The sequence below is a fragment of the Podarcis erhardii genome (assembly GCF_964252035.2).
Source record: "Podarcis erhardii genome assembly, chromosome: 10".
Taxonomy (NCBI): Eukaryota; Metazoa; Chordata; class Lepidosauria; order Squamata; family Lacertidae; genus Podarcis; species Podarcis erhardii.
Window position 1 is genome coordinate 69,321,839 of NC_138500.1, and position 16,109 is coordinate 69,337,947.

General features: G+C 45.7%; 2 protein-coding genes across 4 annotated transcripts in view; both read right to left on the bottom strand.

Annotated features, from left to right (window-relative positions):
• The window catches only part of PRKAR2B (protein kinase cAMP-dependent type II regulatory subunit beta), a 70,120-nt gene extending 65,735 nt beyond the window's left edge, over positions 1–4,385 (bottom strand). Inside the window, exon 1 of the mRNA XM_081878500.1 lies at positions 3,739–4,385. Coding sequence (XP_081734626.1) covers positions 3,739–4,093 — 355 coding nt within the window. The 5' untranslated portion in view covers positions 4,094–4,385. The remainder of the gene's footprint in view (positions 1–3,738) is intronic.
• A 3,252-nt stretch (positions 4,386–7,637) lies between these two features.
• The window catches only part of PIK3CG (phosphatidylinositol-4,5-bisphosphate 3-kinase catalytic subunit gamma), a 28,001-nt gene continuing 19,529 nt past the window's right edge, over positions 7,638–16,109 (bottom strand). For all 3 annotated transcript variants that reach the window (XM_081878463.1, XM_081878462.1, XM_081878464.1), the window contains exons 8-11: positions 14,280–14,410; positions 12,761–12,872; positions 11,611–11,768; positions 7,638–10,003 (exon numbers count right to left, since the gene is read on the bottom strand). In XM_081878463.1, the coding sequence (XP_081734589.1) occupies positions 9,722–10,003; positions 11,611–11,768; positions 12,761–12,872; positions 14,280–14,410 (683 nt within the window). In that variant the 3' untranslated portion in view covers positions 7,638–9,721. The remainder of the gene's footprint in view (positions 10,004–11,610; positions 11,769–12,760; positions 12,873–14,279; positions 14,411–16,109) is intronic.

Genomic DNA, 16,109 nt, shown 5'->3' on the forward strand with positions numbered 1-16,109 from the left:
TTTTTTTAAAAAAAGGCTGCCTGCATATGCAACAAAACTAAAACAAGGAAGCAGATTTTGGCACCACCTTGCCACTTCTCTTTATCTCATCCCTATTCATTGTCTTCCTCCATTGCCCTCGCAACTGCTGCTCCCTACTAAACCAAAGTATGACCCACTGAAATGATTGCACATTCTTCCCCTGGCTATCCATGCGGTGCTTCCATTTCCCCCTTCTTCTGTTATTTCTCAGTTTCTATGGAAGGCCCCTGGGGCAGGGACCTGTCATACCTGTTCGTGCTAAGCTTCGTACACATTGCACATAGACGGCACTCATAAATAAACGATGGTAATCAGGGAAAGAGGTTCTAACCCACAGCCAGCTAGGCTAGATTTCTATTTACAGGAAGCACAGGGTTGCTGATTCTAATGCACGGGAGCCTCCAAAAATGTTGATTCGCCACCTACAGTCCCCTCTACCACCATCTTCCAAGCTGCAAGGGTAAGCAAGGCTTTAGTCAGCTTTGTTTTGAGGATCCCATATTACATAGCGAGTCTGTACAAAATCCCACAAACCCACTCTCCCATTTTTCATCAAAGTCCTGAAAATCGTGGCTTTCTTAACCTCACAGTCACGGTGCTGCACCACTGAGGCGTCTAGTGGAAGGTCTTTCATATGTCTACTTAAAACAGGAACAAGCAAACTTGGCCCTCCAGATGTTTTGGGACTACAACTCCCATCATCCCTGACCACTGGTCCTGTTAGCTAGGGATGATGGGAGTTGTAGTCCCAAAACATCTGGAGGGCCGATATTTGCCTATGCCTTGACTTAAAACGTAGCATGTGAATGCAATAAACCTGAACATCATACAGATACACAAGTCCCAGAGCCAGGGTTGGCCTCAGCTCGCTGCTGAACAGATGCCTGGGAGCAAAACAAGGCATGCAAAACATCTATGAGTGTTGGTTCCCACAATAAATTGCAGTATATCCATATGGGAACCATATAAACAACTGTGGTTCCTCTAACCATGAAGGAACAGAGGATCTCAGGTACTGATAAATATCACAAAACTAACAATTTCTGGAAAAACAACAAACTAAAGACATAGGCCAAATATTGCCATATTCCCCTACAGTCAACTAACACCCCTACAGCAGATCTTGAATGCATATTCCCCATTGCACAACCAATGCATTTCTCAGCTTTTTGCATCAGCACTCTCTCTACCCTTGCTGGTTCGCTTTCCTTTTAAAGCCTCATCCTCCTTTTAGAAAGTGTCCACTTTCACATTAACGGAACTGTTGATCAATATAGGTTTGTTAGCAGTTGCAAAGCCCTTTGTGTGTTTCCAAGGAGGAGGCAAAACAAAGGAAAAATTAGCCACCATCACTCAATGAGCCCTTTTGCAAGTAACATTATCTCCTGAAAGGACTGCTTGCAATGACTGCCAGCTTGTTCCTAGCTATGCTTATTCAAAGCACAAAGAAGCAATACTTTCCTAGACTTTTCTTAATTTTGGTATAGTTTTGCCACCCCAAAACTGAGAAACCCGTGAGAGAGAGAAAGACAGGGAGAAATATATATACATTGGAGCACAAGCCCACAAATATGGGTTATCCCTGTTACTTCTGTATCTTCCCCAAATCCCAAATTTGTGGAGCTTAGTGGAGTGCTAATAGTCAAGGGAAGGGAATTTGAACGTCTTCAGAGAAAGTCGTTGCTTCAAGGTGTTGCCCCCATCTGACACATGAGAAAAACAGAAAGTTAGTGCCTTCTCATTCAAGGCACCAAGGCCAGCTTGGCTGGTTCAGCTTAGTCCTTCCATTATTTGAGAGAAGTAGGGAAGATTATCCGCAAGGAAGCAAAGGGGAAACAGAAAAGCTCAGGCATCCAGCAACTCATTTCCTCTTGCTGGTTTGCGAAGAATAAGTCTGCTAACAGCCCCTCATTACTGAGTGGGCAGGGATGGTGACAAGCCAGCAAGCTCATCACGCCTCTCCTTCTTTCTCTGCCTCTAGGACAGCTTTGGAGGGGGGGGGCCTTTCGAAATCCAAAGAAGCAGAACTGAGCTGCACATCACATGAGCAGCTTCTCACACAGCTCATCCCTGGAAAGGAGAGTGGTACGCAGATGCTGCTGTTTGTACCCGAAATCCTGAACTTCCTGCTCAGGTATACCAAGCAGTGGCGTAGCGTGGGGGTGCAGGGGGGGGCCGGCCGCACCGGGCGCAACATCTGGGGGGGGGCGCTCGGCGCCTCCGGTGTCGCCGAAGAGCCTCGGGCGCAGGCTGTAGCAGAGCCCCATGTCTCGCAGAACTGACGAGCTGTGCTCGGTCTGGGCTGAAGGCGTCCGGCAGGCAGCGGCTCTCAGCGCGGGCCGCGGTCCCCGCGCGTCAGGGCCGCGGAGGGTGCACCAGGCAGCCCCTCCTCACAGCCCCGCCGCCGCAGCTGCTGGGCCATGTTGCATTTTCCTCGCCTCTCTGCCCTCCTCCTCCGGGCAAGCGGCGTCGTTTGGGCGGCAGCGCCAGTGGCAACTCGCCTCAGATCACCTGACACGGACCCGCCGCCGCCGTGGCTACCTTACCGTAAATACCCCAGCCCAGGCAGCAGCAAGAAGAAGCTGGCAGCGGCGGCAGGTTAGGGGTGAGGGGCGCAAATTACTTGCCTTTCCTCGGGTTAGGGGGCGCAAATTACTTGCCTTGCCCCGGGTGCTGACAACCCACGCTACGCCGCTGATACCAAGGCCTGCTCCTCCACTTCCCAAAGATGTCCCTGACTATCAACGAAGATATGGCTACTTGCGCTATGGCAAGATCTGCCAAGTGACAGCTCACACGGTGAAGAAGAAAAAAAATCCCGCCTCAGAAGCCGTGTCATCTGGCTCTTGGCAGCTCTACCGAGTGTTTACCCAGGCATTTGATGAATGCTTTCATTCATAAGAAAACATTTATTTTCCCCAAATTTGTGAATGAAAGACACCCCACACCTTCCTCTCTGGGTTTCCAGACCTAAGCGCCTGGCCAGAAATACTTCCCCAACTTACTCCAATTGCTGATCTACAGAGCAAGCGATTCTTCTAAGGGCACAGGAGCAGGGGCCAGCCCGAAAGCTGGCAACCAAGCCCCTGGGAACTTTTTACTGCTTGGGTGATGCCAAATATGAGGGGATCTGACAGCTTGTGGGGTGATGTGGGCAGTGGCGTAGCGTGGGGGGTGCAGGGGGGGCCGGCCGCACCGGGTGCAACATCTGGGGGTTAGGGTTAGGGGGTGCAAATCCATGGGTTAGGGGGCGCAAATTACTTGCCTTGCCCCGGGTGCTGACAACCCACGCTATGCCACTGGATGTGGGGTGGGGGGTGGGGAGGTTGGTTCATGTAGCTTAAGAAATGACTAAGATTGCAGGGGCAAATATACTGTATTATTATTATTTCATTTATATACTACTTAATCCAAAAAAATAGACTTCAAAGCAGTTTACTGGCAGAAATGCAGCTTTTTGGGGGGGGGGCCAGGAAGAGACTCCCTCGCGGGAAACGACCCGCTGCCTTTGTTCCCTCCCGCGAAGCCACGCCAAGGCGACCCGAGGGGGCGGCACCCCAGTCCCCCCACCTTCACCTCAGCGCCGAGGGGAAGGGCGCGCGGGCCTCGGGGTCAGCCCTGGCCCCCTTTTCTGGGGGAAATGGGGCTGGAAGCAGACTCCCCCCCCCCTTGGCCCTCCCTTGGCGGGGGGCGTTTTCCGACGGAGGCTGGGCTTACCGGCGAATCCTTCCGCCTCCTCCTCCTCCTCGTCGTCGTCGTCCGCTTCGGAGTCGGTCTGCATGGGCTCCTGGGCGAAGTTGACCCCTCGGCCGCCCTCGGAGGGGGCCCTGCGCAGCGCCTCGGGGGGGCCCGCATTGAAGTGGCGCTGGCCGGCGGCGGCGGGGCTCCCGTCCTCCTCCTGCTGCTGCTGCTGCTGCCGCCCCCCCGGGCCCGCCGCCGCCGCCTGCGCCGCCTTGAGGCGCCCGAAGTACTGGAGGGCGAATTCCAGCAGGTCCCCCGGCTGGCTCCGCAGCACCTCCACCGTGAAGCCCTGCAGCAGCTCCGTCAGCCCCTCCGGGACGGAGATGCTCATCCCGGGGGAGCGCGCGGGGTGAGGCGGGGGGCAGGAAGGCAGGTGGGCGGGCGGAGCCCAGCGGGGGTCCCCGAGCCACCCGCTCCCCCCCGCCGAGCTTGCAACCGGGCACTTGCAAGGCGGCACTTGCAAGGCGGCTGCTGCTGCTGCTACTGCTGCCGGTTAGCTGACTCGCTCGCTTGCTTGCTTGCTTGCTTGCCTTGGGTTCCTTGCACCCCCGCCCTGCTCCGTGCAGCAGCAGCAGCAGCAGCAGCCGGGAACGAGCCAGTCCCGACGGCGACTGCAGCCGCATCTCCCGCCCCCCAGCGCTGGGGGAAACCTCGCGCGCATGTGACCCGCGAAACCATGACAACCTTCCGCCGCGCGCGCTGCAGCGTTGCAAATGCAATCGGAGGAAGGCGCGCAAGCAAGGCCCGGTTGGAGTTGCGGGGCTGCATCGGCGCTGGGGAAAGCCTTACATGATAAGTCAATATCGTGCAATGGAAAAGTCCCCCCGGAGACTGCTTTGGGCTTGCTGGCCTTATTGCTATTTTTTTTTTTTTAACCATTCCCGCCCCCCAGCTCCTCTTTCTATGAAACAGCAGCATGGTTTCTAGAAATCGGCTGAGCTGCCATTTCCCTGAAAAGCTGCCTCCCACAAATCAGGCTGCTGTTAAAGGCGCAGGAACATGCCGGGCCTGTTTCCCCTCCCTTCGCCTTTTCTTTCTGGTCAGTTGGCAGCTCTGCTCGTCTTTTGTGGCAGAAGATGCTGCTGCTGTTGCTGCTGCTCCTTACAGGAAGTTCATAAAGCTTGGAGCGTGGCCAGGAGGCCTGGTCTCCCTGCTGCTTAATTAATCGATTAATTTTGTATACTGGCCTTCACCTGAAGATCTCAGGTGGTTCACAGCATAAACATATTTTAAAATACAGAATAAAACCACATAATATAACCAATAGCACCCCTCCCACAAGCACATTTAAAAAGGCATGAACTGTTAATTATTAAATATTAAAGGTAAAGGGACCCTTGACCATTAGGTCCAGTCATGACCGACTCTGGGGTTGCGGCGCTCATCTCGCTTTATTGGCCGAGGGAGCCGGCGTACAGCTTCTGGGTCATGTGGCCAGCATGACTAAGCCACTTCTGGCAAACCAGAGCAGCACATGGAAACGCCGTTTACCTTCCCGCTGGAGAGGTACCTATTTATCTACTTGCACGTTGACGTGCTTTCGAACTGGCTAGGTTGGCAGGAGCAGGGACCGAGCAACAGGAGCTCACCCCGTCGCAAGGATTCGAACCGCCAACCTTCTGATCAGCAAGTTCTAGGCGCTGTGGTTCACCCGCGTCCCTCTTAAATATTATTAAATTATTAAATATTAGCTTCTTATTAAATAATAAGTGGTGCTGTGGGTTAAACCACAGAGCCTAGGGCTTGCTGATCAGAAGGTCAGCGGTTCGAATCCCTGCAACGGGGTGAGCTCCCATTGCTCGGTCCCTGCTCCTGCCAACATAGCAGTTCGAAAGCATGAAATGCAAGTAGATAAACAGGTACCGCTCCAGTGGGAAGGTAAACAGCGCTTCCGTACGCTGCTCTGGTTCGCCAGAAGCAGCTTGGTCATGCTGGCCACATGACCCGGAAGCTGTACACCGGCTCCCTCGGCCAGTAAAGCAGATGAGTGCCGCAACCCTAGAGTCATCTGCGACTGGACCTAATGGTCAGGGGTCCCTTTACCTTTAAATATTTATCCTGATCTGGTATTATTTGCCGCCTTAACCAATATACAACAAGCACAGATGGAACTGTAATAGTGGCATTAATAAGCATTTATATACTGCTTGAGTGCAATGTGCTTCACATATTTTGTAATCGTTAAAAGTACCCTGTAAGGTCAGATAGCAGTATTACCCCCATTGTTCAGATGTGGAGCTCAAGGCTGAGGAAAAAGTGGCATGCCTAAAGATTTTAGTGAGCTCACAGTAAAACTATTAGTATTGGTATTATTAGTATATCGCCTTTCACCTAAAGATCTCAAGGTGGTTCACAACAGAATTCATTTTTTTTTACTGAAAACTACTTTGTCCCTATGCAGTGTTCTTGCTTCTGTAGCTTGGCAGAAAAATTGCTAAGCTAGCCTCAGCTTTGCAGTATGTCTCATTTTAAATCCTTCCAAAGAACATTTTTGGTCTGTGGTCTGGTTTTACTTCAATCCTGGACAAAGGTCACACTTACACAAAAGGGTCCACAAGCCCTTTCTCTCTGCAGTGTGCAAACTCACATAGCTGAGGACCATGGGCATTCAGAATGCAACCGCTGGGAAAGGGTCTAGCCCCAAGGGCCACAGCCTATATTACTGGCTGCAGAATTTGGCTTCCTAGCTTTAAAGACCTGTATTTCCAGCTCTAGGGTTGAGATTGAAATAGATGAGGAATTCTTAGAGAAATTTTAGGAGCCAGAGGCAGTGCTGCTGAGTAAGGTATCCATTGGGCAAACAAAAGCAGATCAAATTATTACAAAAGGGAAAATACTTAATGCAAAAAGTCATGCAGAGTTATTCAACTTACTGTAATTGTTATCTGGTGGTTAGGGTGAAATAATGTTCCTGCTGCCATTTACCATATATTAGCACTCTAGCACTTGATATTATTTAGGGCATTTTCAGCCAATACTGAGTGTTCCTGTGCTATTTGTTCACATGTGCAAATCTTAATGCAGCAGAAAGAGTGCAAAGAAGCCATTTTAAAACCAAGTGTACTTTCTAGCCCAGGGGTCTGCAACCTTTAAGACAAAAAGAGCCACTTGGACCCGTTTCCAAAGGAAAAAAAACTGGGAGCCGCAAAACTCGTCATTATAAAAATAACTTTTTTGTCACTTTTTTATTATTTCTTTGTTTGACCCCTCAGAATTACTCCTCCTCATAGAAATAAACGTTAAATTAAAAAGTTACCTTTTTGTGTGTGTGTGTTCTTCACTCCCCTTCAAAACAGTGACCAGCGCACATGCCCCCTTTCAATGCAGTGACCAGCGTACATGTCCCTTACAATGTAGCGGGCGGGCGGGACGGTGACGTCGGGACGGTGCGTGACTAACGCACCGCCCCCATGCGTCGTCACAGCCAGTACAGCGCCCGCCACAGTGGGGAGTGTCGGGGCGCACAATGCTCCTCGTTCCCTCACTAGTATCCGCCCCGGAGCCGCGGCAAAGGTGTAAAAGAGCCACATGCGGCTCCGGAGCTGCGGGTTGCAGACCCCTGTTCTAGCCAATAATTGCTAGTAGACAGTACATACAACTCACTCACTATAGAAATGCAAAAAGTACATTTTCTGTTGGGTGTGAAAATGCCCTGAAAATGCATATTCTCTTTACAGAACAACAACACCACATATGAAATTATGAATTTGAAATTCAATGAAAGAAAGAAAGAAATAATCTTGGATTATCACCAAGAATGGCACTCCTTAAATCCCTGATTTACAAGGACAAACTAGAAACCTCACTTCTTCCTAATCAGTATGAAATATTTTCATAGTTAGAGTTTTAAAATAAATTTATGAGAGAAAAAGAGGTGTATGAGTATTGTTTAATCAATCATATATGCAAATCATTTCAAAATTAGGACACAGATTTTAAAACTGTAAGCCTACAGTACACATACCGAGTTTTAAAACATATACAAGCAACTTTGTTAGAATATGTTTTCCTATTTCAGCCAAAATTACTTAATACTGTATAAGAAATCACTGCACATAAAACAACAATTTAAATGGACAAGGAAAGAATGAATTTCTTAATAAAGAGTCACAACACATTACTTTGTTAATTTGGGTCACCGTGTTAAGTGACTCATGTAGATGAGAAAAAGATTAAGCCAAATCTATTACGCTTTTTAACATTTAACATACACACTCTGTTACATACCAATTGCTGTTACATAACACATGGAAGCCAGAATTTCAAGCCATTTTTGCTTTGGCTATATAAACACAATTCAGACAACATCTGTATTATTAGCAATGCTTTTGTAATTTTACAGTTCTAGAATCAATTATAAAATTCTCACCATCTTCCTAGTGAAGATCTTAACACACCTAGGGGTAGTGTTCAACTACTTTTTACTCAGACTAGACCCATTAAAAGTAATGAACAAAACTAACTTCAGTTCATTAATTATAGTGCATCTACTCTGAATACCACCCCTAGTAGTTTTATTTAATATATAGTCTCTTTATATTCTGTTTTGATTGTGGTGCAGTACTAGATAATAAGAAAGAATGACCCATTTTTAAAAACCTGTTTTTTTAAGCTGGGTATGACCATTGTGGTTCTGGATTGTGGCAGTGGTATGTATTTGAAAACTAAAACACCTGGCACTGAGAAAAATAAATAAGCTTTTGGCTTGTCAAAACATTTGGTAAATGAAGGAGAGGCTCTTGGACAGTGTTTCTTCTAGTACCACCATTATAAAGCTTTTAAATACAGGTTAATATTTCACTGAGTTTACTATTAATTAGTATAAATATATCACTGCACCAGGCAATGAAAACTACCCCTCACTTTTAAAAAAAGGAAAAAAACTTCAGAAGAAAGGTTGAAAACTTTAAACCTAACCGACACTGCAAAGAATGAAATTTGGATGGGTAAAATTCTTTTCCAAGCAGTGCTTCTCTTGGACAAATAATCCCCGTTACAGAGATTTTATCCTTCCACACAGAGTAACAATAGGTACAGACTTCACACGCAGTGGTTACAAGTAACTTAAGAATGGATCAGCTGTTTACTACCTATCAACGCTAGCAGTCCCTGTCCCCCCACCAATGCAAATTGGCTCCTGCAATTTGCTCTTCCATCTTCTTTCTTCAAAGGAATTATCTGAAACACTCTGTGAATCCACAGAGGAATCCACAGACAGTGGCACTTCTGTTTCCAGACAGATGAACGATTCCTCTTGTGTGTAATATTCATCCCAGCAACAGAGAGGATTTCTCGACCTAGAACGACACCGCTATGATGCTTCCTCTTCCAACTTCCTATCCTTAAAACAATGGAGTCCCTTTGCTAGTATTATGAAAGCAGAGAGCAAGACTTCCAGCTTCTCTTTGTCCACCTCCATCTCTCCAAATCTTATCTGGAAGGTCCTCCAACCTCTGGAGCTGGCTTGGGGGGCTTCAGGTGGGAGAGGAGGAAGGAAACCCCAAGTTCACAAGTGGACACCTGCTCACGCTACATTTGATCTCACTCAGAGAAAATATTTTTAAATTACAGTTTACTTAAAAATTAAATGAGAAAGAGAAAAAATTACTTTAAAAATTATTCTGCATATGGTCCAGTATTTTCAGAAGGTCTTTCTATCCTGCTGCAGGAGCTACACAAAACAATCAGCAAAGCAGTGGTGCCATCTAAATTCTAACAATAGGTTATTAAACACCTGTGGCAAATAAGGAGGGAGCATGAAGGCCATTTCAACAAGGCTTTTGTGTATGTTAAATCAACCACGGTGCAGTATCAAGACCTCGACAAAAGTTCTTTTCTTCTTTTTAAGGGGAGTTGGATTTTAGGCAGGGGAAAGTCCCTGAAACCGGGGTGGCCCAAAAGGCTAAGAACCGATTGTAACAGCAGGTTACTTTCTAGTTATTTGTGCATCCGTTCACCATTAGGCAGAATGTTTCTCCACGCCTTGTTTGATTCCAAGCACAAGATGCAGAAACCAATTGAACTGCACAGTCCACCCTTTATCCCTACAAATCTCGATCTGGTCTAGGAAATACTTCTTCGCATCTTCTTCGTTTTTGCCAACCGTCAGTGCATCGCGGATGTACTCAATATCTTCTTTGCTAGTCAGCTGAGGCATTCCAGTCATCAGCATCATGGAAAACAGGATGATGAGAAGGTTTGTGTGATGCCGAAGAGCAAGGTAAGCCCTCACACAGATATCCTTTAGAGGCAAACAAACAAACAAACAAACAAACCTCATTGAAATGACTATACACTATGAAGCAATTTGTGGTTAGTCAGAAAACATAGCACCCAAAATCAGTCCTCTTATCTAAACATGTGTGATGAACATCTGTGTGAAATGGCACTTCCAATGGGTGCTACGCCTACGGACTCTACCCATTCTTCTCACACAGCAGCCCCAGGGTGAGGTGATACTTTGGAGAACAGAGTCTACATAGAGAGGCTCCAGAAAGGATGCACCAAGTCCAATCCACCTAATTTTGTCACGATTGTTTTTGTGCTTCTGCAAATGCATTGCTCTGGGTTGGTTTGAAAACCACAGACCTAACTTCTGTCCATCGTGGAACCTTTTCTGCATGGGGTTTATCTGGCAAGGAACCCTGGAGCTTTGCAGAGCACCCAGAGGCATGTTAGAAGGAGCACATTCTCCTCACATGGGATGCCAGCCACACTTTTTGGGTTTCGCTATTGCCCTGAAGAAGCTGAGTGGGTCGGTGGAGCATGCAATCAGCACTCCATTTGCAACTGCAGATTGAAGGAGGAGATCAGCAAGAGTATGTAAGACTTTTTCGAGGAAGCTTGTCCAACACTCCTGATGCTTCCTGTGAGGAATCCCCAATAAACTTCCATGGAACTCCAGACGGCTAGGAATGCAGAGCATGTCAACCTCTGGCATGTGAATCCCCATGTGCATACGATTACAGCTAATGACTTGAGGGTCAACTATTGTGACTGACAAAGTAGGGAAGGAAGCACCCAGAGTTTCAGAAGCAGTCAGTGCTTCCAAGTCAAAGGATGCAGAAATGGAGGAGAGACTGCTTTTTTGAGACTCCACCCATCACCCAAGTTCTATTCTTAGCAGGGAGAGTGGCCGATGGAACATCAGAGGATAGGGAGAGAGGTTTCTAACATCTGTGCTCCTGCAACCTCTTGCATCTGTATATTCATATTCATCCCACTCTTGTAACTAGTGCACCATTGCCTATTTTATTGCACTTTTAAAATATTGCAAGCCTCCTCAAGAGCTTCAGTTGGTAGGCAGAGTCCCAATGCTCCAATATAAATAAGGGAGTCTCTTCACGTATCTCATGCATAAACAGGGAGAATCTGAAGACAAACCCAACACACAAGGACATGCATCTGTACGTGCTATTCTGTTGTACACATTTAGATTTGCATATGGCTGTGTAGAAATGTGGCGTAGGATACAGCCCTACAGTACTGCTAGCCAGGATCTAATATCGATTGTACAACATTTCTCTCCACACAAAATGTATGTGGGAAAGGGTAGTTAGCCTTGCCACAGGGGAATAGATGGGTTGTCTTTTTAAAAACTCAAGGAATATTATGGTCTACTGCTGAATAGAAAAAGCATGCAGCCGCTAAATAATTTTGTTGCCCCTCCCCCTCAGATCCTTCCTCTGCTATCTTCTTCCCCTTCCTTCAGATTCAAATGTAGGGATCTCGGTCAACTTATTTTGCAATGTTGGATGATAGCATGTTACAGCTAACGTTCAAATCTAAGGTGTACTGCACATTTCTCTTATAAGGTTCATTCCCACTCATGGGTTATTGTTTTCTTACCTGAAAATTTTGAAAGCGGGGACTCATTTTCTTTCCAGTGGTTCCCATGACAAACAGAAAATCCGGTGTTAATACAAAAGGAACTCTTTCCTTATTAATTCCAAGGAAGCTCTTGTAATTTCCAAGAATATGGCCGAAGTCGATATGAAATAGATTACCTTTGGAAGGAGAAATCAATACGATGCTTAGTGATCATTAAAAAGACCTCATTGCAGGTGCAAATTAGTTTGCGATCTTGCATGCTTTTTTGACCTGGCTATAGTTTGAAAAAGTGCTTCTTGTATGACTCTAAAACTGTCATCCCTCTTCAGCCTCTCCCCCACCCAACTCTACTGACCTTACCTTTCCATGGAAATAGCTCTCTTAACTTTGTCAAAGATTGCTTTTTCTTACAACCTAATGACTGAAAATTTGCAGGTCTCTCTCCTTTCTGAGGATGAAAGACGAAGACAGACATAACATTCTAGAAGTGCAATATTGGATCTGCAGCTTTCTAAACAGACATTGTTCTCTGGATTAGGCTCTAGACTGGGGGTGGGAAATGTTTCTGCAGGATTTGAGAGGGCTGGCTTGAATGTGGCAGGAAAGGGGAGCCAGTTATGGAGAGAGCACCTCCAGGACGCAAAACATCGGCATACCTCATTCACCCCGTTCCCAGAGCAGCTGTTTAACTGTTTTAAAAGGTTTGCAGTTTCAGCAACACAAAGGATGGATTTTTAAAAGGGAAAAAGACAGACAGCTTGAATTCTGCCACTGCTGAGGGCTGGAAGCTTAGACTGGCTCGCTGCTAAGTCTGTCTGTTAGGGGAGCTGTGAAGCAAACCCCAAGCTATGGGCGAGGAGCGCATGATAGATGGTCTTGCTAATGCCTTTACACAAACATTGTACTTTCAGCTTCATTTTCTCCCAGAGTTTATTCCACCTTCCAGTCACCAGTTCTTCCCCACAGGTTTCAACCAAAACCAAACCTCTTCTCTAATCCAAGGCATGTAGCAGCATTTTAAAAAGTAAGAATAATAATTCTGAGGTCATGGTAAACAGTAGACAATAAAGATCACTTACATTAACAGTAGCAATGGAATGCAGGCTTGCATTCAAATTACATTGAAATAGATGCCACTCAGGTGTGAACAAAAACAAAACACACTCACCTGACTCTGTGATCATAATATTGTCATTGTGCCTGTCTCCTATTCCAAGGACAAAGGTTGCCACGCAGTAACCAGCACAAGAGTACACAAATCTATCCACGGCTGCCTGAAACTAATAAATTAAAGAAAGCAGCTGTAACGAAGGGCCAAAGCTCACAGGCAGAGCGCATGATTTGCATGCAGAAGATTCCAGGTTCAATCCTCAGCATCTCCACGTTGGGCTGCTGAAGTCCTTGTCTGAAGTCCGGGAGAGCAATTGCCTGCCTAGGTAGACAATACTGAACAAGGTGGATAAATGGTCTGATTCAATGCAAGATAGCTTTGTGTGTTTCCGTGATCAACTTTAGCGTCAAAATTTCACTGTTATAAAGAATAAAATGCTCTTTTTTCACAACCGTATGTCAGCTTATGCAAAACTTTGCTTTCAAAGAATTGGTGCAGCTGTTGAAGCAAAACCAGATGCCTTCAGATGCCCCACCTGCAACAAAACCTGTCTCTCCCCTACCAGCCTCTCCAACAGTTTGACTTTATCCCCAAAGGCACCTTCTTCCATTGTCTCCTGAGACAGACAGAGGCCAAGAAATTGATACTATGGGCTGTATCCAGTATCAGTAATTGTTTGGAGAGAAGGCTTGTTGAAATTAACGGACGTGACTAACTAAGGCCTATTTATTACAGTGGGCCTCCTCAGAGTAAAACTGAGTTGAATACAACCTCTTAACATTTTTGTATGCTTATTGTTGTGGCCATTTTACAAGCAAGACAGAGAAGTTAATCAAAGCAAGCTGAAAGAAAATGGGAAGCTTTCCCTCAAGTCAGACTCAAATGGAAAGTTTTAAAGGCACCTATCTGAAGCAAGTACAATGTATTAAAATGTAACCATACTTGCATCAATAATTTTATACATAGTTACCTATGTAGAGTGAGGTTAGAAAGAGAACACTCTATATACAGTCTGCTTGACACAAGAATTGGCATTTCACTGAAAAGTGGTATTGGGATCTTCCAGAGGTTTCTTTGAGTGCTCCTGGTAGGAATGGAATTGTGTCAACTTAACTACTATAAGAATGGGACGCAGGTGGCGCTGTGGGTTAAACCACAGAGCGTAGGACTTGCCTAGGTCGGCGGTTCGATTCCCGCGACGGGGTGAGCTCCCGTTGCTCGGTCCCTGCTCCTGCCAACCTAGCAGTTCGAAAGCACGTCAAAGTGCAAGTAGATAAATAGGTACCGCTCCAGCGGGAAGGTAAATGGAGTTTCTGTGCGCTGCTCTGGTTCGCCAGAAGCGGCTTAGTCATGCTGGCCACATGACCTGGAAGCTGTACACTGGCTCCCTCGGCCAAAAAAGTGAGATGAGCGCCGCAACCCCAGAGTCGGTCACGACTGGACCTAATGGTCAGGGGTCCCTTTACCTTTACTTTTACTATTTAAAAATAGTTTAAAAAACAACATACAACAATTCAAAATAATTACTCATAATAATTACATTTTTTTAAACCAGTGAAAAGAAGAAATAACTCACCTTTTCTTCAATTACACATTTATCCTTTAGCCACTGGTTTAATACTTCGTCCTTAAAGGCTCCTGTGTTTCCACCTGTGCTTTGCTGGATTTTGGCTATCGTCGTGGCATCTTTTACAATTTCAATAATTCCTATAAAAATTAAAGGCATGCTAATATTCTACTATATATTTCAGAATGCTGTTTGTCTGTTCTCTATGCACTTAGACATCTCTTAAGACATTGCAACCAAGTTTTGCATTATAGTTTCTGAGATCAGTGAGCAGGTTTCTTCCTGTGCTTGAATTCAACAGGATAACTTTTTGAATCAAAATAGCGGACTAAACCTTTCAAAACTGATTTGAACCAGATTCAAAACTGATCAAAAGAAATTTCTTCTTCTTTGAATTCCTGATCAATGCCGGGATTGAAACTGCTAGTATTTTCATACTAGATATTTTATTTCTCCTGCAAGGATTCTTAAAATAAGGCAAACCTGAATTTTTAAAATTTATTTTTTTGCAGAGTATATTACAGATTGTCAGTCATGGCAATGGCAACAGCAGTTATGTGTGTCCACACTGTTTGTGCAATCATAATAAAAAGGTTGGTGTTAAATGCAACATTTTGGTCTGATTTAGCCTTTGCTGATTTTCCCCAGGCTCCCCATGTAATGGGTTCACAGAACCAAATGCTATGTTCAAGTCTACAGTCATTCTGGGCACAAGAATATCTAACTTCCTCCTTCTTAGAAAACCCCATTACTTTATTCAAGTAATTAACAGGGATTCTTAAAAATAAAAAAATAAGCAAATCCAATCAGTAAAAGTTCAAGACCCAGGCATGTCTGTGAAATTAGAATACAGTGGTGCCTCGCAAGACGAAAATAATCCGTTCCGCGATTCTCTTCGTCTAGCGGTTTTTTCGTCTTGCGAAGCAAGCCCATGGATGGCTTAGCGGATTAGCGCTATTAGCGGCTTAGCGGCTTTTAGCGGCTTAGCAGCTTAGCGGATAAGCAGATAAGCGGCTTAGCGGCTTAGAAAAAGGGGGGGGAGGGAAAAAAAGTCGGAAAACCTCGCAAGACATTTTCGTCTTGCGAAGCAAGCCCATAGGAAATTCGTTTTGCGAAGCACCTCAAAAGACGGAAAATTCTTTCGTCTAGCGAGTTTTTCGTCTTGCGAGGCATTCGTCTTGCGGGGCACCACTGTAATTCATCTGCATGTAAGAACATAAGACCTTATGCAGCTGATTTTGGGACAGTCGGAAGACACCCCCCCCCCCCCAAAAAAAGAGTTGGAACTCTGCCAAGTGTAGCTTAAATAGAATGGGAGAAAGGAGAGTCATTGCCTACTTCCACGTTGGGAGAAAAAAACAACTTCAAAACAGATGACAGCAATAGCTGAAAAAATGTACTTGAGCAGGAATATGTTTGATACCCACACAGATCAAAAACAACTTGCTCTCACTGATGCATTGCTCTAGTTTACTTCAAAGATGGTCAAGGGACATGAATTTGATGCACATATGAAGCAGAGGAAAAATATTACACAAAGGCAAGTGTCGGCAGCAAAGTTACTCTAGAAAAAGCATTAAACATAGTCTCCTCCATGCATACTCCTTTCATAGAACCTTGCTATTGTATTCATCAAATTGTGGAGTTGGAAGGGACCATGAGGGTCATCTAGTCCAACCCCCTGCAATACAGGAATCTTTTGCCCAACGTGGGGTTTGAACCCACAACCCTGAGGTTAAGGGTCTCTTTGTGGAAGGGGAAGTCAAGTAGGACTGGTGTATAACATAACCCCACACAAAAATAAAAATAAAATCCCAATTCCAGATAGTTCTGTGGGGT